Source organism: Macrosteles quadrilineatus, unplaced genomic scaffold (genome assembly GCF_028750875.1).
Source record: "Macrosteles quadrilineatus isolate MER2022 unplaced genomic scaffold, UCM_ALF_1.0 Scaffold_2__2_contigs__length_208266976, whole genome shotgun sequence".
Taxonomy (NCBI): domain Eukaryota; kingdom Metazoa; phylum Arthropoda; class Insecta; order Hemiptera; family Cicadellidae; genus Macrosteles; species Macrosteles quadrilineatus.
This window is the reverse complement of record NW_026542595.1, coordinates 155,873,308-155,899,163: the sequence shown is the minus strand read 5'-3', so window position 1 is coordinate 155,899,163 and position 25,856 is coordinate 155,873,308. Positions and strand designations below refer to the sequence as shown.

The following is a 25,856-nucleotide window of genomic DNA, read 5'->3' as shown; positions in this document are numbered from 1 at the left end:
TAAAAAATCATTATAGGCCTACTTAAAACCATGATGATAACTATCATCGGCAAGGAAGTAATACGTTCTTAGAAAAATTCAAGAACTCTAGCAGTTATTAAATAAAATTATAATCAATTTGAGTCATGGTAAAATTAAAATCACATTTTACTACCAAGTCCTTAATTTAAGTAAAAATTACTAAAGAGAGAATTACCGTTATTTTACAAGCAAGTTATTTTTAAATACAATTTACTTTCAAAATCTCCCATTAAAAAAGTTTGAGTAATTATTTTTACTAACCTTGAACACTGATCATAATGACCGCAGAAAGTCCAGATCCAATACCATTAACAGCTTCACAAAGGTAATATCCTTCGTTGGTTTTCTGTATGTTGTTAATCAATAACGTTCCATCTTCCACTTTAATATCAGGATTGTTAGGTTTCAGATCTTTATAATCTCCCGGTGAATCCCCTGTAAATCAGTAAAAGGAAGGTCATTGTTGAGTTAAAACACATGACCTCTATTTTAAAATATGTTTAATAATTTTAAATGATTAGAGAGAAAATCAAGAGTGATTGTACATAAATCATTTGATTGGGGAATATGACTTAATTACATTATTAAATACAACTAGTGCCTTTATGCTAGATGTTTTTGAAGTGTCCATTTCATTTTAAGTCCAAAAAGTAATAAAAGCAAGTGAAAAATATTTCACGCTAACTTTATGGGTTGAACACTCCCTTACTAGGGACTACTGTTTGACCACGGTGTAATGTGGTGAAATATTTCATTCACATTAAAATTAGGGTTAATATTGATTATACTGTTTATCTTTTACCTTACTATAAACATTGTTAAGACGACTATTGAACTATAGTAAATGCCCTTATTGTTTAGTCTTCGGCAGCAACACTATTACAGTCTATAATTACCCTGTTGTACAAGCTAAAAAATTGTTAGTAACTGTGAATTAACCAGGTTATCTCAATTATTTTCATCCAAATCAGTATAGTGCCACATTACTTACTTACTGCTGTAACCACTGGTACCACATTAGTCTAAATAAAAATATATAAATAAAAGTATGTATAATTTAGTCAAGAAAAAAATTTAAACTGTAACACATCTTCCGTAAAATATATAATGATGTTATTTGGTCCAGGATCACTTCTTAAAAATTAAAATGGTATAAGATTACCTCTTTCCGTCTATGATCCTAAATTTGTTATTGTAATGAGCTGAGAGTCATGACAAAACATCTGCCCGTGCCGCGTCGTGTGTGGAACTAGTTCCCGAATTTATGTTAAATCGTATTCGCCCGTCAATGTCTTGTGTTTTATTTATTTAAATGTTTTGTGTTTTGTGTGTTTATAAAACTCGACGACCTCGCAAGAGTGACAAGAGCCTGATGATGAGGTTATAACGTCAAAACCGGTAGCTTATTACTACAAATTTAGGATCATAGACGGAAACAGGTAATCTTATACCATTTTAATTTTTGTAAAATATACTTGAAACAATTGGTCTCTAATAAATAAAATCCCAAAAAAGATGTCGCCTTCAACAGACTAATCCGAGATACTTATTGAAATGCTTCATTCTACTTCAAAGAGGGGGTCAATTGAAAAGGAAGAGCAACCATAAGACAATCATTAACTCAATTCACATCCCACATTAACACTATGCTACAAGATGGATATAAATCACCATTTCATCCTTACACAGTTGCATCTATCCACTGTATGAATGCTAGTATAAGTCTAAACATTCTGTATTACAACCAACCACTCACCAGACGCCCTTTTCCACGTAACTGAGGGCTTAGGGAATCCGTCGGCCTTACACTCAACTTTGGCATCACTACCTTGAGCAAAAGCTTTATCCGTTGGCTCAAGAATCCATCGAGGAGGAACTGCACAGACAAACCAGGGTTAGCAACACGTAATGGCTTCCTAAAGCCGTCCAGCACTTTGAAACGTTTCAGGGTTTATTACACAAAAGAAGAGTTAATTTTAGACTCAAGCAATTTTTAACTGAAATGTAAAATTATTTCACGAAAGAAATTTTTATGTTGGACACAGGTTGATAGCAAGTCTTTGGTAAATATGAAACGTAAATTTTACAAAGAGATTTTAGACTACTGACAAAATGTTTTCAGGGCTTAAAGTCAAACTAAAAAGCGTATAAATCTAGAGTTCAATACTTTGGTGATGAAATAAATATGCCATCCAAAACTTATTTCTGTTTCAAAATGCTAGAGACAGCTAAAATGTACACAATACAAAGTTAAATTCTATTTTAAGCTACAGGCCATATAGTTATTAAACATTGATAAATTTTGTAATTGAAAATAGAGTTGATTGCTTTGGTGTTAAAAACTTGTTTTTCTAAATTATTTAAACCAAATTAATAATTTACAAAATCCTTCAAAATAATTTTATGCATTTAGGATACGATGGTGGATAACTAACTTGAATCATTATGTTCCAAATATTTTCCAATGTAAAAATGTCCAATGTTAAAATTCATGATTTTAATTCAATTTTTTTTCTAATAATCAATCAAAAATGGCCTGGGTAGTTTTCACAGAAAAATGTTTTCAAATCCACTGTAAAAAAGTAGAGAAAATAAAGAAATTGTATATCTTTTGAGTTGCAATGAAATGTGGTCAATTATAAAATTAGAAGCATGTACAGTTTTAGCTCTTTTCTACATATGTATGGCAAGAATACTTTACTTTAGATACTTGTATTACTTTAATTGTAGATTTTAGATATGAATATTATTATCTAGTTTTACTTAAACATATAACCACATTTTTATACTTTTATACTTTTAATGTCATAAAGAATTTAAAACATGTTTCTGTGACTTCCCTAGATAATCTACTCAGAAATATCACTTGTAATAAAGAGGTTTAAACTTTTTATTTATACAAATCTGATAAAAATTCATTTATAATTTCAAGTGATATTTCCTGATAAAAGGCAAACATGACAATTTAAAAAACGTAAAACTAATTTTACATTTAAAGAATAATGTTAAAATTTTCACTTCATACTGTTGAACAAAATGTTATTATACTTTTACATTTGAAGTGTTGGGTTTGCCTTTTAACAACTGCTTAGAATATTTTACTGATTATTTAAACTAACATCAACATGCAAAGCCCAATTAACATGCAGCGTGTGCGGTGAACAGATAGCAAATTAACAAAACATAGTGAGTAACTTAATGGAAACAAAATAGCATCTACTCACTACTGCTTTACACTATCTACATTTTTAAAACTGTACAATATTCAAATATTTCATGGCGTTTAACAATTTCCCCATTTGGAAAGTACCTATTACTCTAAGCTTCATGGTAAAGACTTAGGTTTAGGAAGTAATTTTTTATTGGATAACTGTATAATAATAATGATAAATTAATGTCTGCTGTTTATACAATTAACAAATTATTTGTAAGCCGATAATATTATTGGTAATACCAACAACCCAATAAAAAAAAATAAAAAAAATTAAGGGTTTGTATCTAAAAGAAAAAATCTAGGTCTTACAACAACGATTATAGTAATAGCTTCTTCCCTATGGAAAATTCTGTAAAAAGGAAAAGTAATGTATTTTTTTATTTGAACAAAACCATTAGATGTTAAGGATTTTTACATGAGATGTTAGTATGTCACTTATTACGGTGTTAAAAACCAAAAGTAAAATATTTCAAAACAAAACGTCTGATTGTAAAGTTTACTTACAACAGTCTCCAATTTAAACTACTATTCTGAAACCCTTGTTGATTAAAATTTTATCAAAATAAATACATTTTGTAGTGGTTTAACATTGAGATGTTCATAATACAAACAAATTTTTAAGAATTAGTTAGTTTTGTCTCATAATGTTTTTCTGAAACATTTTCTACTCTAATTCTGTGCTGTCATGCAGACAGAGGCATGCTAAAGAAACTGAATAAAACAGAACTGAATCGGATAAGACAAGGTTGGACCTAACCTATTCCTCAGTTCAAGGATGGGCAGGAAAAGGATGAGATAGGATTGACTAACGCAGAAAATTCTGTTACTAAAACCTGCATGGAAAACAACTCTAGTTAAAAAGCCTTCAAGAGATCCCAAAATCCAAATCATCCCTAAAGTTTAAACAGACAAAGCTGTATCCTAATCAAAATAGCAAATATTGGAGCATATGAAAATTAAAAACTACGTCAAAGGATTACAAAACTGTCCTACCCTAAATAATAAAACCTTGAGAATAGTTTAAACTGAATAGTTATTACACGTTTTCTGTGACATAGGTTCCTTAAGATGAGGGGAAAATTCTCAAATCCAATAATATTAGTTTCACACCAAAATCACAAAAAACAACTGTGACAACACCACATGGATGAATCAGCAGTAGCATATTATCACACAAATGGTATGTACAATATGTAGAAAGTTCGACGGAAGCTATTATTTACGCAAGGGGTTGATACAAAAAGCCAAAGTTTCTTAAACTAGCAAAAATTGTAGTTGTTGCTTACAACATGATGAGTACTGTCTCCTATAATTATCATTAATCACAAAATAATAACACAAATTAACATTCATAATATTTACTAATATTATATCAGACGTCTAACGTCTACACATTAGATTAACATAGGTTGAGAAATACTACTAAGTGAATATGGATTATTATACCATTATATTTAAATGGATGATTTCTATTGTAAAAACAAAAATGATTTCTTGCAGAAAATATTTGTCCGGTATTCATATTTCTGTCTTCCTTCACAGCTTATTATAAAATCTTCAAACTATCTGGATTTTCCTGATCATTTTCATGTTGTAAAAGGTATATCCTTTACAAAATCTTCTGACTTTTTGGTATATGTTGTTCCATAACTGTCAATATGACGGTTAAAGGTTCGGTCTTTTAATCCAAGTCCCTTTCATCTTGTTTTGATTTATTGTATTCAGCTTTCGCTATAGCCTTCTTGATTTCTAGCAACATTATTTCCTATTTTTCTAACATGTTGTGAGGTAAGATATGCTCATAGCAAAATGATCTGTGAAGCCTTTACATGGTTCCATTAGCAGATGGGTCTTATTGCTCATAGTTCTGACATATATTTCATATGGAAAACCATACTCTGTCACTCCATATCATTCCAAACATTTTATTTTCGTAACTTAAAATAGAAATATCTAAATAAATATGTATTTTAAGACATATATACAACACTAAGTTTATTACTTCTCTAACTTAAAAAAAAGAATGTACTCCCAAAGTTTTCGAGCATTTTGGTGGATGTTCCTTTTGAAAATTCCTGATGAAATAAGAGATGAAAAATAGGAAAGATTAAGAGAAACAAATAAGGAAATAGGTAGCAGGTGTGGATGTGAAAGAAATATCGTTTCCAAACCACTATATGACCTTCACAGCTTCACATGTAAATAAAGTCAGCAGAAAACATTGGATTCAGGGTTTTGACAAATTCGCTGATATTTGTACTTTGTAGATAAAAAATAAAGTTTACACCGATCAGAGGCTAAAAAACTATATTTAAGAAAGATTTAATAAATTTACTATGTAATGGGTACGGGTACAGACAGTGCAAACTTTATTCAAACTAATTTTCATGTATAATTTTAATCAGACGATAGGCCTACTCTGAAAAAAGTTACAAAAAAATAAAGAAAAATAGATTTTTCCTACAGTTACCTAACAATGTACATGTTCTCTCACTGATTTGAGAAAGCAAAGTGGCCAAATCGCTCATCAGTGAGACAATGTTAACATTGTCTCACTCTAATTACTTTGTCTCACTCCAGATTTGCAACGTGAAGGCACGAAATAGTGAGCGTGTAACATGCAGACAAGGTCGTATGCGCGCGAAATATGTTGGCAGCACTGGCTGTAAATCAGCTGGTCAGCTGTTGTATTGTTGTATTTATTACTTCACATTAAATGTCATATTAAAAGTTCACTTCTGTGTAAAAATATGTTACGTTTCTTTATCAATTTATTTGTTTTATGGTAACTGTAGGAAAAATATAATGTGCAACTCAAGTGCAAAGTGCAATTGCCTCACTCGAGAAACCATTCCTCACTCGCCTACGGCTCGTGAGTAATTATTTCTCTCGAGTGAGTCAATTGCTCCCTTTGCTCACTAGTTGCACAAATAACTATTATGTCTAATAATTTAAATTTATCACTGTAATATTATAAAGTTATAGTTTAAAAACTTTTTTTCACAGCTAAAAATTTAAAATTCAGTTTAGAGTTGAAGTATTACGAGAGTTTTTAGTAAACAAGTACCCTATTTTAAATGTGTTTTAATTTGGCAAACTTGTTATATATATTTATACAATTTTTCCTGCTTTTTCACAGATAAAAGAGTTCTTCCATATTTTAGTATTTTAATTTTTTAAGACAAAAATGAAAACCACAGCAAACTTCATCATGATATACATAAAAAAACAGATGATGACATACATTTATAAAGTTTAGTAAAAATATTTCCCTTTTTTTAAACTTATTTTTATAATTTCTGCTATCAAAATGTTAAACCTAATCAACATTTTACAGGAGTGACTTGTAATTGAAAATCAACTTAGACAGGACTCAAGAAGGTTTCTAGAGTAAAAGAATTTTCCAATATTAACAACCCTACCACATTTATTTGAACAGTTGCAATCTTTTTACGTTGGTATTGTCCAATCAAGCTGTTTCAAAATATTAAATGCACAAGACCTAACAACCCTTTCTATTTATCAACCAACAAAACAAAATAAAACTAAAGAATCCACCAAAATCAATAAAAAAGAGAAAAACTAATATAGTGCATCAAGTACAGCAATACCCTTGACTTGTAGCAGGGCCGTGTGCCTTGCTAGGCCGGCTTGGTTGACAGCTACGCATGTATAGTTGCCGGAGTCAGCGAGAGACAACCGAGTCAGAGTAAGAATGACCGTGGTCTCGTCCAGCTGTTGGGTTCGATGGTCTCCTGCGATCGCGACTTTGTCCTTCTGCCACGTTATCTCTACTGGGACATCGCCCGCGACCACAGAGCACATCACCCTGACTGAAGCTCCGCCGTTCATTCCATTGGGGTTGAAATTAAACGGCTCTATCTGGGGAACCACTGTCATAACAAAATGAAAATGGGGTACGAGAGAAAAATGTAATGAGGAAGTCTGAAGGGTTCTGAGGATTTTAAAACTCTACCTGGTTTTAGTATTTTCTTTTTAGAATTTGTTTGAGTCAGTTATTTAAATACAGATTAGGATCGATCAATGTTACCTTTACCAACTACGTACAACTTGTGTACGGTTTTTCACAATTTTAAATAACATTTGTTGGATTTAAATGTCTGTTAAGATATTCACATACTGAAACTTTTATGAAAAAACTTGTTACTTATATGTTCTAATTTGTTTTAATTTGTTTGAATTTAGTAAATGAAGCATAAATATATCACTATTTTATGAAGCGTTATTCCCTTGCCCCCTATTAGTTTACGACCTGGGATTGTATACCGTGAATCTTAAGGTTTGCAGAGTAGCTGACACTACGTGCCGGGTTTCTTACAGTACAACTGTAGTTTCCTTGGTGTCTGTGGTTCACGCTTTCAATCATCAATAATTTTGTTCGTGGCCCAAACTTGACTGTGAGAACACCCAGGAAGGACAAGTCGCGTCTCCCGTTAAAAGTCCAAGAAATATCCAGAGGTAAATCCCCTTCTGGTGCAAAGCAAGAAACCTGGGCTGTCTGGCCAACAAAGATCGGTAGCTCTCCAAAATCAAAGGGAACAATCTGAGGTGGAACTAAAAATGTAAAAAACTATTAGTTTTTCTTGTAATTTTGAACTAAGATACAATTTTAATCTATTTCACTGATAAAGTCAACCTTTACACACAAAAACCTTTCTCTTCAAAAAGCAACTGATCTAAAGGAAAACTTAGAATAAAAATTTACAACAACCAATGTACAACACCTACCCAACTCTCATCTAACCACCACAGCATGAAGTATGAGGAGAAAAAAATTAAGAAACTAAAAATAGAAGTACGATGAAAACTCAACAGGATGGAATGTGCACAAAACTACGACACCACCAAAACTCTTTATGTACCGTGAACTTCTAAAGTGGTTGAGTAGCTAATTACTCCGGCTGGATTTTTTGCTGTGCAAGTGTATACTCCTTGGTGTTTAGATCCCGTGGAGTCGATGGATAAGACACTCGTCTTCTTATTGATTTTCATTGTAGTGATACCGAGGTTGGAAATGTCAGATTGACCGTGAAAGCTCCAAGTTATGTCCAGAGGTGGATCCCCCGACGACACAAAACAAGATGTTTGTGCGGATTGACCAGCGAAAATCGGAGTCTCACCAAATGAGAACGGGAGTATTTTCGGAGCCACTAAAACCAACATGGGTGTTTACATTCGCTCTTTGTAGTTAGGTTTAGCATTCAGTGTTCAAGAAAAATTAAATCATTCTCAAGCCTAACAGAATGAAGTAAGTGACTGAGAAAAGTTAGAGTGGAAATTTGGTAAAGGATAAGAAAGATTAAAAGATTGAGTTATAAGCAATTTATAGAAAGCGTAAGGGGAAAGTATTAAAAGTTTTATTCCTGACCATGTATGTTTAAAAACGTGGTAAACTCTGCTCTTCCAGCTGGGTTTTTCGCCGAACAAGTATAATTTCCTCTATGGCGATAATTAGCTGAGTCTATTAGAAGTAAACTTGCTTTACTCCCAGCTTTCATTGTCGTTACTCCTAATTGTTCCAAGTTATATTTTCCATCAAAGCTCCATGATATTTCCAGTGGAGGGTCCCCTTCTGAGACTAAGCATGTTACTTGGGCTGCCTGACCAGCGAAAATGGGAGACTCAAATGTGAACGGCGTGATACGGGCGGCAACTATAACAAACCATCCTTTCCTTTGTTTCAATTCGTTTTTGTATCAATTTACTTCACAAAAAATAAGTTTTATAGAATATTTATTCTTACATTGAGTATAAAATTAAAATTACAATGCCGCATATACTTTTCATTTTTATTGTTGTTTGTTATATTAATTAGTTACAAGCATACATTTTTTTGGGTTGTCAAACGTCGTCTCATGACAGAAATAGGCTCTTTAGTAGCCTATGTTCTGAACACTTATTTTCTTAATAACAGCATGAAGAAAACTGCAAGTCTAGTTTTTCATCTCCATTTGTTACAGTTCAAATTTAGACTGTAATCACTTATTTTATAAAATATCGATGAATTGAGAAGGATGTGAAATTCACAGTAAATTTCCAGTCCATACCATGGTGATGGAAGACCAAAAGTACAACTTTGTTATGAAATGATGTAGATTTATACAACTTTAAGTATGTATAAATATAATTTTTCTAAACATATTTCTAGTCACCCATTTTAAATATACCGTTATATTCTATCCTATAAAAATTTTTATAACATTGTTATGTGTGACAAAAACATCTGTGCATTCAAATGAAATATTTTTTGTGTCAGTTCATTAAGGCATTAACAATAAGAAGGAGAGATTTTTACAGCTTGTCAATAACAATAAGTCGCCAAAAAAAAAGACGGAATCACCTTCCTTAAATCAAGTGACACAAAATCTATAAAAAAGAATGTCATTTTCCAGCTCAGCAATAATTTTAGGTTTTTTTTTGCCACAAGTTAAATGTTGGTAATACTAAAAAATAACAAAAAATATATCAGGATTAACATTTTCCCGCAAACACTTCTACACATTACTACACCATGATTATTATTGCGAGAGTTTCTTAATTGGTGAAAATACGCAAAATATTCACCAACTGGAATGGGGTATGTTCACACTTGTACCATTTTGTTTTGTCCGAAAAATACCGGTATGTTTTGAGAAGCTAAAAATAACCAATAAAAGGTGAAAGCAGACAGAAGCAAAGCCACAAGCATGCTGTCAGTTTACCATGTATGTCCAGCCTAGCTGACTCACTGACGATGCCAGCTCGGTTCCTAACACTGCAAGTATACAATCCTCTATGTTCCAATCCTGCTAATTCTATAATCAAAAGGTTCGTTTTGCGTCCGGCGTTCATCGTACCAACACCCAAAGCAGAGAGGCCACCTCTGCCATCAAAGCTCCAAGAAAATTGCAAAGGAGGGTCGCCTTCGGAGACGAAACAACTTGCTTGGACCGACTGTCCCGCAAATATTGGCGAGTTGAACGTGAAAGGAGAGATACGAGGCAAAACTAAAACACAGGCATACACTCATGTGATACCTATACCTTAAAAGATTCAATATGAATGAAGAAGTTTAAATTAGCTGACTTAATCTGGGTTTTTTTCAACTTGGGATTAGGAATACAGATTTTAGTTTATGCTCCACTTTAAATATTTGCTTGATTTTTGGATGAAGGAAGGAGTGTAAATATATGAAGCAGGATACATGAACACTGGTAGTGATCCTAGTGCATGCATATGAGGAGTGTTTCTACCATGGATATCAAGAGTCGTAGAGAAGTTAGTCAGGCCAGCCGGGTTTTTGGCAGTACAAGTGTAAACTCCGCGATGCTGGTACCCCGCAGACTCTATTAACAACATGCTGGCTTTCTGTCCGTTTTTCATCGTGGAAATTCCCAACTGAGCCATTTCCGCTTTGCTATGGAAACTCCAGGAAATATCTAGAGGTGGGTCTCCAGCGGACACCAGACAAGTGACTTGAGCGGCTTCCCCGGCGAAAATCGGAGATTCTCCAAAACTGAACGGAATGATTCTCGGAGGAACTAAAACCATTGGACACATTTAACTGGTTACTTTTGGTGTGGAAAGTCGTGTATACTCTTAACTAAAACTAAAGAGTAAACATAGGTTGGTTGTTGCATGCCAAAGCATACGATAACAACAAGACATGCTCAGTACCGTGGACGTTCAGAGTGGTCGAATAATTTGTCGCCCCTGCTGGGTTTTTGGCCGTACACGTGTACACGCCACGGTGTTGTGAGTTTGCATAGTCAATAAATAGCAAACTGGTTTTCTTCCCAAATTTTGTCGTAGATATTCCGAGTTGAGTCATTTCTTGCGGCCCATGAAATGTCCATGATATATCCAAGGGAGGATCACCTTCGGAAACCGTACAAGTGACTTGAGCCGTCTGCCCAGCAAAGATCGGCGACTCTCCGAAACTGAAGGGTATGATTCGTGGCACAACTATATACAATGCAACATATTAGCGGGTTTTGTACAGCTTACTTCACAGGACGGATAAAGAAACAAGTAACAAAGGTTTACAGATTTTCAAGAAGGGAAAATTAGTATCCCGCAAAGAGAAATGAAACAATTTTGGGTTGTTAATCCCTGACAGTTTTATACAACATTAGGTACTGGAAAGTTTGTTCTGTTATGAGTTTAGTGGCGACTTAAGCAAGCCATGCGGGGGCTCTTATATACCGTGAACTTTGAGTGTGGAGGTGAATCGAACTACTCCAGCTTGATTTTTAGCAGTACACGAGTAGTCGCCCCTGTGAAGGTGTGAGGCTGCGTCTATCAGCAAAGAGCTAGCCTTGGTCCCGACCTGGGTGACTGCCACACCCCGTGCTAGAGGAGGTGTGTTCCACGAGATTGTTACGGGTTGATCACCCGCAGTCACAAGACAAGTTACCTGAGCCGCCTCTCCGGCATAAATGGGAGATTCTCCAAATGAGAACGGAATGATTCTCGGCAATACTGAGAGAAAATGACTTGTTAATATGGCTGTGAAGGAGAAAACATAATCAAGTGTGAATGTTGTGTGAACACACCCCATTCAGTAAATAAACACTATTAATGTGAGGTTTATGATTCAGATGGGACATACTTAGAATACAACAATGTTGCCACAGTTAAGCTTAACTTATTTTCCATCTTAAAAGTACTTTTGTCTGTTATATCACTCAGATTAATTTAACAACCTGGAAACAATGATTAACTGTAAATATATCATCACTATTTAAGTTTGAATGCGTGGTATATCCTTCAACATCAGTCTGAGTGTGATAATTGCTCTATGCTTCAGACAAAAATGTTCATTCAAATGTTATTTCAGCAACCATTTACTCTCCTTGCAGCATAAAAAGCCAAATCGTCCATAGAAAATTATTGTAAGCAATAGCACTTACAAAGCTGTATAAGTCCTTGCTTCAAAATGTTTACAGCGAAAGTTGTTAAGACACAACATAATGACAAGCCCCACAGAAAAATAAACCACGATCAACATGAAACTCACAAAAAAACAACTGCACCACAGCAAACCAATTTCGTTAGTGAACATAACAAAATTTGAAATAACAAGATTCAACTAGTAGTTCAGGAGTTCAAGTATTTCTTTAATCTTGAGATAATTTTGAAATATTGGTTAACTTTATAAAAATTGAGACTACAATTTCAGCATTTACCAGAACTTAATAAGAACCCATTATAGGCCCCTAACCTTTTTCATATTTTGAGTTGTTTTTGTCTCTGGATCACAGAACAAACTATAAAAGGTATAAAATTACCTGAGTACTGCCAGAGTGATCCTGTTGGTCCTTACGGATTACGCGTTTCGAGGAGCTTAAGTCCTCATCATCAGATGAGGATGATGATTAAGCTCATCATCTGATGATGAGGACTTAAGCTCCTCGAAACGCGTAATCCGTAAGGACCAACAGGATCACTCTGGCAGTACTCAGGTAATTTTATACCTTTTATAGCCCTAACCTTTGTAAGAATGACTTTTATATGCTATTCCTTGTTTCAACTGTTTCTTAACGTTATTATTTAAACATGTTTTACTACGATGTGGTATCATCAGGTGCCACAATACCTTACAATTTAACAATACCAATCACATAACAGAAATCCTCAACTTCCCAAAAAACTAGAACTCATGAGCTCCAATCCTAAGTGTTAGTAAGTTATTTAAAACCTGCACTCCCACCTAGACCTAAGTAAAATCTGAAACCTAAACATGCCGTTGACGTTCAACTCCATTGACAAGTGGTCCGAGCCGGCAGCGTTGGTGGCGTCACATCGGTATGAGCCTCGGTGAGCCTCCGTCACTCTGGAGATCAGAAGAAGACTATTCACCTGAGACACAGGGATGACAGAGAGGCCTGGCGGGGGGAGGGATGGTTGTCCAGGAGGAGCGATGAACGACCACTTCAGGCTGACGGGGACGTCGCCTCGGGACACGAGACAAGACAACTGGACAGTGTCTCCGGCCGTCACAGGCAGCGAGGGGAAGGAGGTCAACTGAGGGGGAACTGTGCAACAGAGGCTGGACTAAGAAAAGCTAAGTGTTGTTTCATCTGTCGGTGAAAGTTACCAGCAGACACATTTTAGTGACTGAGTTTTAAAAAGTCAAACAAAAAATATTGTAAGATGTATTACACACCAAACCGTTGATCAGTTATAGATTGTGGAGCTTAGCATATGTTTGGACACGATCGTGTCAAATATGTAGTAAAATCCACATAATCATATACAGCTAATCGCAGATTTAAGTAATACATCTTACTATACCCACAGCTCAGAGGCTTAACCATGCAGTTAAAAATGGTACCGATAAATTTGAGTAAGTTGCTTGACTGTGTAACCGTTTAAATAGCGACAGAATTACTTAAAATTCATATTTTTATAAAAATAGACAGTTTGTCATTTTAATTAGTATCCCACAGAATATTTTCTTAGTTTCAGATTGTACTACCTAAAAATATACATGGCACGTAGGAAAATTGAAATAACTTTGACATTCTAATGGGCACTTCTTTTCAAGGAACTTTCCACTGACAAGACTTCACAACCTCTAAGCTACCAAAACCACTATTAAAATCATCCCTGACCATTGACCAATAGGAGTGAAGTATGATGTGACATTCCTGCTGTGTTGACAGCAAGACAGGTGTAATTGCCGATGTGTCCAGCAAGAACCGGTTCTATGGTCAACACGCTGACCCTGGCGGTCACACGGGAGACCGTTATGGTGGCCGAGGGAGAAACCGGTTCCTGGTTGAACCACCAAGATATGTTCAGTGGCTGGTCGCCATGGGACACCGTACATTGGATTGTAGCAGACTCGCCTGCGTGGAATGGCTCTTCCCCAAATGAGAATGGCATCATTTTTGGTGGAACTGCAAGACCGGTTTGTTAGCTTGTAAATTTAAAGTAACAATGAATAAATTATATTTTGTGGAAAAACTGCTTATGTCACATCCTAATTTCAACTTTATAAATGGCTTGTACTTTTAGAGTGTATTAGTGTTTGCTAAGAATGGTTTCTCATAAAAATATTTCATGATGCCATATTGAGCCCTGCTTCTATCACAATATGAACTTAATAGTCTTAAGAAATGCTAAACTAATTTGATTAAAGAATTAGTTCCTCTAGTTAGAATTAGAACCCTATCTGATTCTGCAGCGTTGATATTCCTACAGTGTGAAATCCTACTTATACTTTTCACTGTACTAACTTTTAATCGTTTTCTTTTATCATTCCACACTTAACTAGGATAGCTAGAGCGCAGATAAACTTTAACAGAAACATTTTTCAGCACCTAACAAATCAAAATACGACAAAAAAGTTTGATGGAACGATTGGGAAAAACATAAAATCTGTCACCAAATTAAATAACAAAAATGTTTACAAGGAAGCATAAAACTAAGCTAGATGTAGACAAACCGTTTACAAGAAGCGGAGCTGTTTGTTTTGCCTCTCCAGCAGCATTCTGCCCGAGACAAGTGTAGTTTCCGACCAGACTGTGAGAAACACTGTCGATAGTTAAAGCACTAACTCGTTTCCCCAGTCTTGATATTGTTATGTATTCTGAGTTCTCAATTGGTTGTGTGTTGTAGAACCAAAATATGGAAACAGGAAGATCACCACTGGTAACTGAACATTGCACTGACGCTGAATCTCCTTCTTTCAAAGGTTTGTCCCCAAAGGAAAACGCAGCCATCTCTGGTGGGACTAAAACGTTTAATTGTTAAAACTTTTTAACCATCTTCTCCAAATATTTGGTTTCCTGTACTCGTAAAACTTAACTAATAGGTAATTTTCACAATTTATTTTATTATAACCTACTAATAAAACTTGTTGACTTCCCCGAACCCTACCAACTTCATTTTTTTATGGGAAGGGTGTAGGGCCCAAAGACAATTTTAGAAGCAAACAGACAACAAAAACAGACAAAAGCCCTGATGAAAAAATAAAATTACAAACCGTTGACCATAAGTTGTGCTGTGAAACTTGCACTGCCAGCTGAATTCCTTCCTGTACATGTATAATTTCCCGCATGCCTCGCTGTTACTGAGTCAATATTTAGTACCATGCCTCGCTGGCCGATTTTCACTGTTGACAAGTCTTCATGTTTGGGTGTAATGAGTTGACCATTGAAAGACCATTCGATATTCAGAGGCAAGTCACCAGAGGAGACCATACACTGGACTGAGGTTGACTGACCGGCCTCGAACGGATCGTCACCAAATGAAAACGCCATCATTTTTGGAGGAACTAGTAAACAATCATGATGTCTTAAATTATGTAAAATATCGTGACAGCACAAGGTATAGCATTGGTGCCTAAACCTTGTTGCCTACCATTGGTGGTTAAACTGATTTAATATTACAAACCCTATTTTATTTTTTACAGTTTTGTTTTTAATATGAGGAAGCCGTTTCTCTTCACATTGTTTCATCTTTAAATAACAACAAACCATTTTTTTTATCACCAGTAACTCTGCTGATCATTACATTTAATGTATTATAATAGGTTAAGACCACTCATCGATTGATGAAAAACATGTCATAACTTCTAAATGACTAAGGGAGAGATGAGCCTTTTGACAAAACTAAAAAAGTGCAAAAAGTGCGGACATGCAAAAAAATATTGATTCAACTAAGGACAGACCATTAACCAGTAACAGGGCCATATGACTGGAGAAACCCGCAGCGTTCTCAACTTTGCAAGTGTAATTTCCGACGTGATGAGCCATTACAGATTCAATGCTCAACAAACTGAGCTTTCCAGTAACTTTTGATATCATTCTTTCAGGGGTGGACTCAAGTGGAATCCCATCGATTTCCCAGTCAATGCTGAGAGGAGAGTCACCGGTGGAAACCATACACTGCACTGATGTAGACTGGCCGGCCTCAAACGGCTCCTCGCCAAAAGAAAACGGCAAAATCTTCGGTGGAACTAATCAATTGAAATTTATGTTACAAAGTGTTAACATACAAGAGCTTTTGCAAGATAAAAACGTCTCATAATAAAATACATGATGTGATGACAGAAGTGTAATGGAAGATGGATTTATATCATGAGAAAATAATTATGAGTGAAATGAATGACATTTAGGAAAATATGCTCAGATATTGTACCAGCTAAAACTAAATAAAACAAAAAAGTGAGTATGAGAAAGATGTTTAGATGATCAAGTGAATCACTAAACAATGTCCATGATGTATCGCTGTTAATGAAACCAGCAACTATACAAAAAGGATATCAGCAAAAAATTAACTAGTACCATTTACGTATAACAGACCACGATCCTTATTTTCACTATAAAAGCAGCTGTACACCTTTTCAAACTACTCAAGGGAAAAGTAAATTCAAGAGTTGGACAAAACAAAAAAGTAAATAAATGTTGTCTAATCTGGCAGCAAAACAATGACGAGCATGCGTTCTAGAACCAACCGTTAACGAACAATTGAGCAGTAAAACTTGTGTTTCCAGCATCATTCGACCCGACACATGTGTAGTTTCCGACGTGTTGCGCTGTCACCGACTCAATACTGAGTGCGCTCGCTCGCTTGCTGATCTTTGCTACAATCACATCGTCCAGCGTATTGATGCTGCGATTGTTGAACAGCCACTCGATTCTCAGAGGTAAATCTCCGGTTGTGACTGAACACTGAACTGTAGATGACGTGCTAGCTTCTAGGGGTTCCTCACCGAAAGTAAAAGGCATCATTTTCGGAGGAACTAGACAATCACCAATAATGAAACAAAACTGAGTTTGGTGTACAGGGGAAATTCTGAAATTAAATGATAAATACTTGAACAGTAATTTACTAGTTAGTTTTGAAATTTCAACATTTAATATACCTGATGCTATCACATAGCTTAACAAAGTTTCATTTTATATCAGTAAACTAATTCACCAGCCACTAATACCTTTAGTTGAAGTAATTCCCAAAACCAATGGCAAATATTTAATTTCACCTTGGAACCTCACTTGGCGTATCACTAAAAGTAGGTCTCAATATGTACGAGGGCTAATTACGACAAATAAATGAGAAAAACTAAAACATCTAAACGGATAATGCAACATGCACATATGACACTCTCACAAACCGTTGACTCTCAGTTCTGAAGTGTGGCTGGATATTCCCGCCTCATTACGAGCGATACATGTATAGTTTCCAGCCAGTCTGGCGGAAACCGACTCAATCGCCAATGTACTAATCCTGTGTCCACTCTTACTAACACTGACGAGGTCTGACGAAATAAGTGGGGCGCCGTTAAAAGCCCAGGTGATCGTGAGAGGTAAGTCACCCGAGGAGACGATACACTGAACAGACGTAACCTGCTCCGACTGTACTGGATCTGAACCAAAGCTAAACGGGACAACTGTCGGCATAGCTAGAATGAAGTGAGAAATCATGAAAAATGTATGGAGAGAATGTTCAACTAAAGGAATTTAGGGTGTACTAAGGAGGTGATAAAAGATAAAGAAGCTTTCAACTACAGAAACAACATGAATATATACTACATTTTTAGAAGGAAGATATCTAAGGCTATTAGGTTTTTGTATTTTATTGTCATGAAATAATAATTTTTTTAACTTTTCGCATTTCATTCTGACATTAGATACTTTACATTCATTCGACGGCTAAACATAACCTTTATCTGTCAATGACGAATAATAATTTGAAATGAATTCATAAAATAAACAGTACAAAACAATGACTTCACACTCATTACTATGGAGGCACTATAACTTCCAAAAGCCTATTGACAAAACTGTTACACAGATACATGCTTTCAACTTCCAGCCATTGTAAACCCCATACCATGAACTGTCAACGGCACAGTAGCCGTTACTTCGCCAGCATGGTTGTTTGCGTGACACGTATAATTGCCTGAGTGCCAAGCAGTGGCCGCACTTATAGTCAGCAAAGACGTACGCGGTCCAAGCTGGGTTGTCGAGAAACTTGTACTTTTGGACGATTCAAGATGATCGCCTTCCTCGTCAAACTCCCACCAAACAGAAAGTGGAGTGTCGCCCCTTGGCACAAAACATTGCAACTGCACTGCTTCTCCAGCAAACGTCTGTCCTTCCACGGAGATTGGTTTGATCACTGGCAAAACTGAACGAGCACATGGTAAATTGATCAAACTGCTACCAGTGGGCAAAATATTTCGGGTTTTATCCAATGACAGATTGGTTCACACAATGTTACCCCTCAAAGGTGAGATGAAACTCTTTACTAAAAAAATCTCTAATAAATGATATTGATATCTTTTGACAAACATGAAACAAAACCTAGGTAGACCACTAATGACTTATACTAAATAAAAAATATATCTAAAATCTGACAAATAGTACCTACAACACAACCATTTTTTTTTAAACTTGTACTCTCACCTATAAATTGGTAAGGGGGAAATGGGAACAGAGAAAACAGAATAAAAAATGATCACATGCTATCTACCATGTAAGGAGAATGATTTATACCGTTGACTCTAAGTGAGGATGTATGAGAATCGATGCCCGCATCATTACGGGCGATACAAGAGTAGTTCCCTGCGAGTCGTTCGTTCACAGATTCTATTGCTAAAGTGCTGATCCTCTGACCGCTCTTAGACACAGATACCAAATCAGAAGCAACAAGAGGGATGCCGTTGAACATCCAGCTGATGGTGATAGGGAGATCCCCTGAGGAAACGATGCATTGCACCGACGCAAACTGACCCGCCTGAATTGGCTCGGATCCGAAGGTGAATGCTACCACACTCGGTAACACTAAACATTAGGAGAATCACTAGTTAATGTAATAAATTACATCGATTGATACTACCAAGCATCAATCATAAATATTGTGACCATGTGTTAAGTACAGTCTAATATTCTTCACTTGTTCATTACAATCAAAATTTATCAAGGAAGCTAAGAAATGGAGAAAGGTTGATGGAAAAATAAAATATATAATTCAAAAATAAATTAGCAAACTAATTTGAATATAGAAAATAAATTAAGTGTTTCTTTGAACTAAAAATAAGAAAGCTTTGAAGAGAAGATGTTTCACCTATTGCACATGATGAATGTTCATGCATAATGTTTGAAATACCATGGACCAATAGAGGAACAGTGAACTCAGTGACTCCAGCTGGGTTTTCTGCAAGGCATGTATAGTTGCCAGAGTTCCAAGCAGTTACAGAATGTATAGTGAGGAGCAAAGTTCTTGGTCCAACTTGGGTCATTGTCATTCCGGAGGTGCTCATAGAGAGACGTTCGCCATTAAACAACCAAGTAGACGAGATTGGCAGATCTCCTCTGGACACTGTGCAGAACAGTTGGACCACCTCTCCAGAGTATATAACAGACTCCACTGCCATTGGAGATATAACTGGTCGAACTGATAATACATGTGTCAGTGGTGGTTTGTTAAATTATTCAACGATGCTGAATTTTTGTGCATTTTCAAATCAATATTTGAAGTTGACTGTTCTACATTAAATACTCACACCAGTAATATTAGGTTGTTGATGCTGTGTTTATCGTAATATCATCTCTTTAAGGCATAATGTAGAGGAATCTTACACATTAAAACTAGCCTAATACTCAAGGTGTCTTATAATGATTCAAACAGAAACCACTTTTAAAAAGCTGATGGATCCTATAACTCAAAAGTTCATGCTATACGGGTGAGGGGACACTTTTGAACAAAAGCACATTGCATGCATTGCTGTGTACCGTGGACTAGCAACGAGACGGTGTAATTGGCTACTCCGGCTCTGTTCTCTGCTTGGCATGTGTAATTGCCTGAGTGCCAAGCCGTCGCGGCACTAATAGTGAGCAAGGAAGTCCTCGATCCTACTTGTGTGGTAGATATTAGCGGACCCATCAACGACAGTTTCTCTCCGTTCAGAAACCATCATATCGTGACAGGAGAATCTCCTCTGGAGATGAAACAGTTGAGCTGAATCGTCTCTCCAGCAAATACCTGGGACTCGACGGATATCGGAGTGATAACGGGTGCGACTATTAGGGGAGATTCAACATTAGAAGCTAGTACACATTTGTTAACACCTGGGAAAATCTACTTTAGGGTAGTTCAAAATCAAAATCAAAGAAGGATTGACTAATATAAATCACAGAAAACAAACTTTTTTTATGCTAATGATTTTAACCAATGTTTAAAAGTAAACAATCGTAAGTATGTAAAAACTAAAAAAAAAAACTTTATATAAATGTAGCAAGTACAATGAATGTGCTGTTAAAGCTTACTTTTTACCGATTAGTTTCAACTAAATTACGTTAGTTCCACTAATATACCTCTACAGCAAAGTTAAAAACCAAAGAGTCCATTTGATGCTATATTCAATGAGCATGCGTGAGCCAGTACCGTTCACATGTACAGGGGCTGTGTAGCTAGTAGACCCCGCGGCGTTGGTCGCTGTGCAAGTGTAGTTGCCACTGTGAGCGGCCATAGCAGATCCGATAGTCAACACACTAGACCTGTCCCCTAGCTTAGTCGTAGTTATGCCCATATGCGAAGACAACGCTTCACCGTGAAAATTCCAGCTTATTTTCAAGGGTGCGTCACCCTTTGAAACATGACAGTTCAACTGAATACTCTCGCCGGAGTTGACCTCTTCCTCGAGGTCGAACGGGATGATATGAGGGAAAACTAAACAAGAAATAAATTTTACCTTCGACGCAGCAAAATCACTCAGCTACACAAAATAAAATTATTGCAACAATCCTATTTAGTAAACTGCAAAAATATCAGAGCTCTTCATTTTGTTTCTTCCTGAGCAAACAGTAAAATGTCTAAACCTAACAACCTAAATACTCCAAACTATCCCTATGGACTAATGTGGTATGAAAGGTATGAGGTAATAGATAAAAAAAAAAAAAAACAACTAAGAACCAAAATCAAGTCAGCGCCAAGGTTTCTACAGTTTGAATCAGTACCGTTGACATGGACTGTGGCAGTATGACTCGTGTTGCCAGCCCTGTTTATGGCGGTACAAGAGTAATTTCCACTGTGGGCTGCCATTGCTGAAGATATAGTCAGCAAGCTCGTTCGATCACCGATCTTGGTTGTTGTGATACCCATATGAGACGACAAAGCCTCACCGTGGAAACTCCAGCGGATGGTTAGTGGGATGTCACCCTTGGATACATGGCAAGTCAACTGTATACTCTCACCGTTATTGACTTCTTCGTCCAAGGTAAACGGAATTATATGTGGAAGAACTAAACAAATAATTAAGATTATTATTGAACTTGTTTTTCACTAATAACCGTTTTTATCATAAAAAATTGACAGGCTTTAAGTACAAAATATATTTTTATTTTTGATGGGTGGTGTAAGTTAGTAAAAAATTAATAAACTGATGAGGATATTAAAAAATATATCCTATGGAGCTAAATAAATAAACTATCTTAAAAAACCATACTTTCTGACCACTTTTCTAGACCAGTATTTCGACAGGGTGATAGGTACAAGGAACACAATGTGTAGTAGATGAGACAGAGTACGATGTACCATGAATGACTGTGCTGGCATTCTGAATGAGGAATGATGACAGAAAATAGTGAAGACCCAACTAAATACAGTTTAGACCATTCCATGACCGTCATAATTTGATCCTCTAATATTTGTTTACCAGAATCCCATAAACTCCTTATCGCATGCATCCTTAGCTAGCAAACTCTATCTGATCTGTACAATTCCACCAAGAAGTACCGTTTATGTGAACTGATGTCGTATAACTAGTATTTCCAGCTCGGTTGGATGCAGTGCACGTGTAATTTCCGCTGTGAGCAGCCATTGTAGAGGAAATGCTCAACAAACTAGTCCTGTCCCCTATTTTTGTAGTACTGATCCCTAGATGACTGGAAAGTTCCTCTCCATGGAAGTTCCACCTGATATTCAGGGGACGGTCACCCTTAGTGACGTGACAAGTCAGCTGAATACTCTCCCCGGACATTACTTCCTCTTCCACGGAGAATGGCATTATGTGAGGTAAAACTACAGACACACCCCAAAACAATACATTGAATTAGAAATAATAAACTGCAGTATCTTTGACTATTGCTAGAACTAGATACTCCATCCCAAAGTTTAAGTTGTCACCACTTTTACAATCAAAATGAAAGTAGTTGAATTGAGCCAATGGCAGATTGAGCTGACTTGAATTACTAACTTTTTTTTTATAGGCAGGCTTTGTAACCAAGTCCAAGTGATAGGAAGACTTTTAGTAAGCTTCAACGTCTTTTATGTTAGGTCAACCATCTTAGTAAGAAAACATGAAGTATAAAATAAAATTTAGACACTAGGACACTCTGTGACTGGCTCATTCAACTATGTCCATAAATGGGATGTTTACTTCAGCATCCAAGAGTTTTGGCATGGTATACGATTAGTTTGTAGCTGTAATAACCAACATTTTTATTTACTTCCGAAATTCTTATAACCAAGTCCCTTGACAGAAAGGCAAATTTGACAGGTAAGGAAACAGTGAAATAGTAAAAACAATATGGCAAAAGCGAACAAAAAATCTGTAAACGACGTAAACAAACTTTACTGAATGTACCATTGACGTAAAGTGTGGAACTGTGGTTTGTATAGCCTGCGGGATTTGAAGCACTGCAGGTATAGTTTCCAGCGTGGCCGGCCATGACAGATGAGATAGTGAGAAGGCTCGTCCTATCACCAATCTTGGTCGTGGAGATGCCCATGTGTGTGGACAACGACTGACCGTGGAAACTCCACACTATCCTGAGGGGTATGTCACCCTTGGACACGTAGCAAGTCAACTGAACACTGTCGCCTGAGTTGGCTTTTCCCTCAAAACTGAACGGAGTGATGTGCGGCAAAACTTAACACCACATGTCTAGTTTTACACCTCAATGACAATCAATAGTGAGTGCGTACTGACCTATAAAACTTTAATGACTTTAAAATTATTTTGTGTGTGTTATATATTTAGTTATATTAGGTTAAGAAAATAGTTCTTTCGTCTGTATGAAAATCAGTGTTGTTGGGCTGTAAATGTGATTTTAGATGTATCTTTGATTGTACTTCTTTTAATGGATATAATAGTATTTTTACTTATCTGTAAATAAATAAATATGAGTAGTTTTAGAAAATTCCACACAATAAACTAAATCATTAACTTAATAAACTACCTATCTGCTAAAATTCTTCTTACAGGTTCTCATATAAGGTAAAAAAATCTTCCTAAGAATACTGTGTAATCTAAATTAAATTTTTTCAGTTAGATGAAGTTTCCCTTAACAAATGAAAATAGCTTCAGAAATAAAAATCAAACATATCATCCAAGGAAAAGAACAAATGAAAGATGATCAAACAGAAACTACAGTATCTTTCATAGTGCTGCTCAAGAAACATTACATAAAACGTTTCATTATTTTTCAAACCGTACTATTTCCAAGTTTGCCTTAAACGCCAAAACATACCAATAGAGGTGGATTTGAAGTAGTGGAGGGTGAGAAAGATATTCAAAACTGATAAGTAGATTAAGAAAATGAACCAAAACTGATTAAAATTAACCAACGTAAAAAATAAATGTCTTGCTGAAATAATTAAAAAGTGCAACAAACAAGTCACAAATAGCATAATGAATGAAGCGAAGTGGTTTACCATTGACATAGAGTGTATCGGTTATTTCATGGTACCCTGCTAGGTTACGGGCGATACAGGAGTAATTGCCGACATGTTTCTCATCAACAGAGGCTATACTGAGGATGACATTCCTATCGCCAAGTTGCACCACTGTGATGCGATGTCGAGGGGCGATGTTTTGTCCGTTGAATTGCCATTGAAGTGTGATTGGAGCGTCCCCCTCCACCACCGCGCAGGGAACTGTTACTAGTTGGCCAAAGTTGAGCGGCCGTTCACCAAAAGTGAAAGGCAAGATTTTCGGAGGAACTGTCAAAATCGTATTTATTTTATTTCAGGTAAGAATGCAGGATTTCAAATTGAAAATAAATCATACTGCAGATTATTTATTTATTTTCTTCGAATACATGTTCTTAAGGACAGTATGTCAGTTTTTTTTTGTAGCTTTTACAAACATGGTTGGTTAACAAAAAGAAAAGTTTAGTGGTGAAATTTAGGTTGTAATTAAAAAATGTTATTATTGTATTTATCAAATTTACAACTAATTGGGTTTGGGGTTTAAAAATCTTCTTTGAAGTTAAAAATGATTTCATTGCTGTTATCATAATTACAAGAATAACTAACAACTATTCCTCCTTTTCTTACTCCCTCAAAAAGTTTTTGGATTAAATCACAATTTACACATCCAATAGTCTTCAAATATACAACCTGTACCAGCAGAAACATAATATACCCTCAACTGAAAGGAAACAGGCTGAAGAAGGTTTAACAAATCAAAACCTCCAGGAATACTTTAGTGAGAAATAAAACAGAAAAATAATAATGACAAACACGACAAAGACAACCAAACTACTTCACAGTGCTACTGAAGTGACAATGTCACCGTTTATATGGAGCTCGGCCGTGTAAGAAGTGGACGAGGCTGCGTTGCTTGCAATACATGTGTAGTTCCCTGTGTGTTCGGCTGTGAGAACGTCAATGGACAGCATGGCGGCCCGCTCTCCCATCTTAGTAACAGTAACTTTGGGGCGTTGAGAGTTTTGAACAGACGTCACTCGATGGTCGCCCGGATATCTCCAAGTGATATTAAGTGGCAAGTCTCCGGTGGTTACAGCACACTGGACCAAGGCGAAACCTCCCGCATTCATTGGCAATGCCCCGAAAGAGAAGGGCGAAATGGACGGCGGGACTTTAACACAGGTACATTCTCAGTGCTTATAACAAAGTGAAGTAATTGAGGATTAAGCTTAGAAAAAAATCAGTTAATTTATTTTAGTCATGGATAATTGATGGTTTTTGTCAAACAATTTTAACAGGGAGAGTTTATTTATAGCTTTTAAAACCTCAACTGCTTGGCAACATATTTAGTCTGTTCGGTGATCTAAAGACAGAGACATATTGTTACCGTATAGATCACACTGGCAAGCTAGTAGTGATTAAAGAGATAGAATGGAACAACTGGTCTTGTATCAGCAATGTCTACCTTATTAGCTGTAGTTCCTGCCAGCGACCTAACAAATAATTTCCAAACATTGATTTACTGAGTTAATTTATTCAAATTGTAGTGATATTATGATTAAGAAATTGAATCAATCCTGCCTATAGAGCATTTTAGCAAAATGTAATTGAGAATAAAATATGTTAAGAATTTTTACTTAAAATTATAAATCTGTTTAAATAAAGTTCACCTATCTTTGAAGTCACAAATTCGACCAGAAGATTTGCCCATTATAAAAGTATTTACAAACAAGTTTTAAGGTCCCTCATTGAATGTGAGTTTGGGAGGGAAGAAAAAAAGAAAAAAAGTGGTTAAGTGCAAACACAAAAGAGTTTGAGTGCACCATTGACAAGCAGAGTTGCCGTATGAGTTGCAGTTCCGGCATCGTTGGAAGCGTGACATGTATAGTCCCCTGCGTGATACGCGGACAAGGACTCTATGGTGAGCATGGCGATTCTGTCTGCAACCTGCCTA

The 25,856-nt window shown here is 36.0% G+C and overlaps 1 protein-coding gene across 50 annotated transcripts in view; it reads right to left on the bottom strand.

The window, feature by feature from the left end:
* The window catches only part of LOC128985612 (cell adhesion molecule Dscam2), a 188,129-nt gene that overhangs the window by 46,431 nt on the left and 115,842 nt on the right, over positions 1-25,856 (bottom strand). For 34 of the 50 annotated variants that reach the window (XR_008490050.1, XM_054405293.1, XM_054405294.1 and 31 more), the window contains exons 16-18: positions 24,768-25,073; positions 1,778-1,897; positions 283-456 (exon numbers count right to left, since the gene is read on the bottom strand). Coding sequence is in view for 49 of the 50 variants with exons in the window: in XM_054405293.1 (XP_054261268.1) it covers positions 283-456; positions 1,778-1,897; positions 24,768-25,073 (600 nt within the window). In the remaining variant the exon portion in view is untranslated. Of the gene's footprint in view, positions 1-282; positions 457-1,777; positions 1,898-10,488; positions 10,777-15,227; positions 15,519-15,914; positions 16,203-18,744; positions 19,033-22,835; positions 23,121-23,905; positions 24,194-24,767; positions 25,074-25,856 lie in introns of all 50 variants that reach the window. The other 16 variants (XM_054405303.1, XM_054405304.1, XM_054405290.1 and 13 more) reach the window with 7 other exon arrangements.